General features: G+C 44.5%; 1 protein-coding gene across 1 annotated transcript; it reads left to right on the forward strand.

Annotated features, from left to right (window-relative positions):
- Positions 1–415: 415 nt before the first annotated feature.
- Positions 416–2,205, forward strand: LOC308125846 (chymotrypsin A-like). Its single transcript, XM_080489864.1, has 7 exons — positions 416–472; positions 759–862; positions 934–1,013; positions 1,215–1,293; positions 1,373–1,553; positions 1,707–1,840; positions 1,998–2,205. The coding sequence occupies exons 1-7, from the start codon at positions 421–423 to the stop codon at positions 2,157–2,159; spliced, it is 792 nt and encodes a 263-aa protein (XP_080345990.1). The 5' UTR covers positions 416–420; the 3' UTR covers positions 2,160–2,205.
- The last annotated feature ends 3,214 nt before the right edge of the window (positions 2,206–5,419 follow it).

The raw sequence follows: 5,419 nt of genomic DNA on the forward strand, positions 1-5,419 counted from the left end.
GTGATATTCTCTGGCTTCACATTAATAAATATATATAAATCAGAAGATTTGGTTTGACGACTGTAGGCTTCACAAAGAGACTTAATGCTTTTCTCCTAAGATGTGTGCGGATTAAGGCCCAGGTGGTACATGACAGTAATGTGAGCCTATAGTTTTGTTGAACGGGCCGAGTCCACGTGAAACTGCTGGAACGACACTCTCTTAGAGACTTTCAGTGACAAACTGTGATCACTTACAAAACAGAAGAACTGTTTTGCGCTATTGTGGAAATCTGTGAGAGTTTGGATTGGTCAAAGGGTTGATTCCAGCTGTCCATTTTCCCACAGTCCTCTGATAAGATGTCAGTGCAGTACTGTCCAATCACGTCAAAGCTGGCAGCTATAAAAGCTCCCAGCTCACACGGTTCAACATGATCGAACCATGGCCTTCCTCTGGATCTTGTCTTGCCTTGCCTTCGCTGGCACAGCCTACGGTGAGACACCTTTACATCCATCATTACTTCCAACAGATATTTTAAAATGTATTTCCTGTTTTTGTTATTTTATTATAACTATTAGTGTAACCCCAGCCCCAGGTAGCTGGGAAATATAATACTCAATGAATAATTAGGGATGCACCAATACCGATACCAGTATTGGTTCAATACCAGGCAGTAGTGCTCGTACTCATAAAAACTGCCACCGATACCACGACACCCATAATACTTTTGAAGAAAAAGAAAACTTGAGTTTGAACTTTTTATATTCAAATATCCTCAGGTTGTGGCACTCCCGCCATTTCTCCCGTCATTACCGGGTACTCTCGTATTGTGAACGGTGAGGAGGCGGTGCCTCACTCCTGGCCTTGGCAGGCGTCTCTGCAGGTAAACACACACATGCACACATATACAAGAGTGTGCGTTTGGACACGGCCTCACTGTGGCTGCTCTTTCAGGATTACACAGGCTTCCACTTCTGCGGCGGCTCCCTCATCAATGAGAACTGGGTTGTGACAGCTGCTCACTGCAACGTCAGGTAAATACTGACCTAAGACCACAGACACAAACGACACCACCTCTCACACTTCAGCTCTCCAGCCGTGTGGCAGCAGCACATTGAGTCTACATACACAGATAAATGAAGGATTTCAGCTTTAATGCAGAATGCAGATACATGTCGTACTTGTATGTGTTTAGCCTCTGGAACTCAAGTGTGTTTCTGTTGAAATGTCACCAGGACGTCTCACCGTGTGATTCTGGGAGAACATGACCGCTCCTCCAATGCTGAGAATGTCCAAGTGATGCGAGTTGGCAAGGTGAGTGACGTCTCCCATCATGACATCATGGCTTCTCCCATCTCAACATTCACACACTCACAACGTCTCTGTGTGCCAGGTGTTCAAACACCCTCGCTACAACAGCTACACCATCAACAACGACATCCTGCTCATCAAGCTGGCGAGTCCCGCCACCATCAACATGCGTGTGTCCCCCGTGTGTGTGGCTAAGAGCGGAGACAACTTCCCCGGAGGCATGAAGTGTGTCACCTCAGGCTGGGGTCTGACCAACAGCAATGGTAAAAGCACTTTCAGCTTCGTCCAATCGCACAGGGCCTCCAATCAGCAGCTCATCGCTGCAGCAGGGAGCCGAGCAGTTTCACCTCTGGGGCCACTGTACTCAGCTTTAACCAAACTTGTGACTCTGGTTGTGTTGTCTTTGTGTATCGTAGCCCCCAACACCCCCGCCCTGCTGCAGCAGGCCACCCTCCCTCTGCTGACCACTGACCAGTGCCGTCGTTATTGGGGCAGCAAAATCTCTGAGCTGATGATCTGTGCTGGTGCTTCTGGAGCTTCTTCCTGCATGGTGGGTGTTACCTGCATCTTCCAGATGTTGATCCTTTGTTGGTTCTTTCTTGGTCCTCCATTGGACCATTGTTGGGTTCCCATTGTTCTTTGGTTTTTCCTTTGTTGGTTTGTTGCTTGGACATTCACTCACGCTGTGTCTCCTGTTGTTTTGTCAGGGCGACTCTGGTGGTCCTCTGGTCTGTCAGAAGTCTGGAGCCTGGACCCTGGTGGGTATTGTGTCTTGGGGCAGTGGAACCTGCACTCCCACGATGCCCGGTGTGTATGCCCGTGTCACCGAACTGCGTGCTTGGATGGATCAGACTCTTGCTGCCAACTAAACATGTTGGACGATTTCTGACTTACAGCCTCAATAAAAACTCAGAAACTCAAATTGCTTCATGTTTTTCATTTTCTTTACCTGAAGCTCGGCATTGTGACTGAACCGGTTCCACTGTGATTCCTGGAACTTCATCACGCACTAATTCAGTCAATGGAACTTTTTGTTTCACGTGAGAAGTAAAGATCTCCTGGAGGCTTTCAGCATATACAACTGACTTGAGTCACACACACACACACACACACACACACACACACACACACACACACACACACACACACACACACACACACACACACACACACACACACACACACACACACACACACACACACACACACACACACACACACACACACACACACACACACACACACACACACACACACAGGTCTCCTTCTGGCCATGGCAACTAAAAAGCAAAAAAAAAAAAAAGACACCGATGATGATCACTGATTCTCCAAGAGTTTGGCGAGATGGAAATGTGAAACTTGAACAATGCAGGGGGGGGGGGGCTATGGAACCATTTTGCCAGACCATAAAATATAAAAAGTTTCGCCACATGTGTGCAATTTCTCTTACGAAGGTTTGAGCACATGAAAAATATTTCCTTGCATTACAATCGGGTCTCGTCCAACTCTGCTTGGGCTCCACCCTAAAAACAGTTTTTAATAGTTTGACGCTTAATGTTGAAGGACAATGACTTACACAGGTCTTAAGAGACAATCTAATCAATCACTTTCGCATCGATAGAACGTTCCTGCACATATAGTAGGTTTGAGGAAATGGCTTAAAAGATTAAAGTACAATTCAGGCCTCAAACCATGCGAGAGCACACTTATAAAGATATACTTTTAAGAAGGGTTTAAAAGCAGATAAGGAGCTCGGCAGGCTGATCTCCTCCAGGAGGTTATTCCAGATACTGAGGGCATGGACGGGCTAACAAGCCGGCTGGAAGCGGGTCTGCAGCCTCAACTGGAATGTCAACTAAAGCCTTGTTCCTTCAGAAAACTGTGGGAGAAGAAACTGAAGAAAAATGAGCAGATGAATGAGAATGTTGAGCTGCGTGTGTGTGTGTGTGTGGGGGGGCAATTACTAAGTGAAGTCTACAATGGCACCAGACACCTCCGACGCCCACCCAGAGGGAGTGAGGCAGGGGGGCAGCCCCTCATCCCCCGATTGTATTGTTGACCAGTACTGAGCATGTGCAGAAGAACTATTTACTACGGCCGAAGCGCGCATGTGAAGAAGCAGTGTTTCAGAAAAGATCCATTTTCTCCATGGGTGCTAACCACTGCTCCACCCTGCGGGCCAAATCAACGCGTCAGTAAAGAGGTGTGGCTCTGTGGACTTTCTAAATTAACCTTGAGTCCAAGTTCAAGTCTGAAACAACAAAGCTCCCAAAATAAATAAATATAAAAGCAGCTTAAATCTCTCCTATAGGAAACGGCAGCATTATCAGTCCCTTGAAAGCTTTACCTTCAGGCAGGGCTTTTAAAAAATGGACTCTGTCCCTTCCCTTTGCGCTTTGCTTTCGGGTTATAAATAGCCCGTCAATTTAACGTGCTTACCATGTCAGTTAGCAGCACATGTCTTACTTTTGAATGGCGGGGAGAAGGAGCGACAGGGGGAGGGAGAGAGTTTTGATTAAAGCTTCTCATCTGTGAGGCTGAAGCTGCTTCAGTTTGACTGATTCTGACGGTGAGTTTAAAAATGTCCAGTCAGCTGCACTTCTACCTCCACAGATACTCTCTCAGCTTAAAAGTGGCAACGGTTTTTAAGATCCACATGCTCATTATTTTCCAGAGGAGACGACATAATGTGACGGACTGGGATGATGGAAGTCGGCTCCCTCTCATGAAGTATTGCGATCTAGTCGGCTGCTCCTGGAAAAATCACTGAGGCATTGATCTCCTCTGTTCTTATCAGCCCTGTCTATTGCAGAAACATATAAATACATGGCAGCCATTTCTCTTTTGGAGGTTATCACATTTCTAATTAAGAAGAGAATCAATGTGTTAACAGTCAGATTTATAATTATAAGTAATGGCATTTTCCAGCGCACAAAAGGTCACTGTTTCATAGTGTCGCCTCGATAGAATCCACACCTGACAGTCTGCGAGAAACTTCAAATCAATGCTGACCACAGTGATGAATGTGAAATTCACTGCCGCTCTATTGATTAAAAGCAATTTTTTCCTTGCTTTGTTGAAGAGGATGAAAGTATTTCACTTCATTAAAACTTTACATTTAATTGAATTGTATGACACGTATAGGGATCTTCTGTTGGCTGAATTAGCCTCGGCAACATGAAGATAATGCTGTGAGAGACACTTTGATACTCACCTACGGCTGAATTGAAAGAATTCTCCTGTAAACCATCAGGACTGCATGAAAACCAGGAGGTTTAGTGATTAATCTTCTATGCAGATGACAGCGTTGTGTACTGCAGACGCGACATCAAGTATTTTGACTGTTACTGGTTGCTATTTATAAGTATAGTAGACTTCACAACAATGGTTTTCTAAGTGTGGTGCAGGTCTCCACTGGGGGGCATCAGAGAGTTTATTTAGTGTATTGGAAAGAAATACAGTGTGCTTACAAGATATTTAAAATGCAAACCATCCAACTAGTATGGGAGGAGGTATCTTTTTTATTGCAAATGAATCCAAATCCCAACTTCAACTCCATGGAAATGGCGAACAGCAACTTTTCTGGAACGCTGCGACTGCGCAGAAATTGTTCTTCTGCATCTACATGTCACAATGTAGTATTAGGTAGTCCAGAATGCATTAGAATGCACCATTTAATGTCTGTCTCTATGTATTTTTTCTTTGTAAATAGTAACCCCCGATTAGTGATCATGTATTTATAGAAAAATTAAATGAATACAAAAAATAAGAAATAAAGGATGATGACTAAGTCACATGAAGAAATAATGTCAGATTATAACATAGTCATGTATTTTGCTAATTTTGTTACATGGAATTTGTACATTTGGCCAACAAGGGGTCAAACGTCTTTAGAAATATATGTTAGTAGAATTCAGCAAGGTCGAAATATACAGTCCAGGGAACAAGAAACCTCAGGCGGGGCACCAAACATATTCTGACGTGATCATACGCAGATTTATGTCAGATTTCATGTCTGCGGCTGCAGATTGGTACTTTGTGTAAAAGTGGCTGCTGGGCAGCTCTGCTCTTGCTGAACGACCTTCGAGTTGTTTATGCACCAGGCTATATTCAATTTCTGTGCTTTTAT

This window comes from Lipophrys pholis (genome assembly GCF_963383615.2).
Source record: "Lipophrys pholis genome assembly, chromosome: 20".
Lineage (NCBI taxonomy): Eukaryota > Metazoa > Chordata > Actinopteri > Blenniiformes > Blenniidae > Lipophrys > Lipophrys pholis.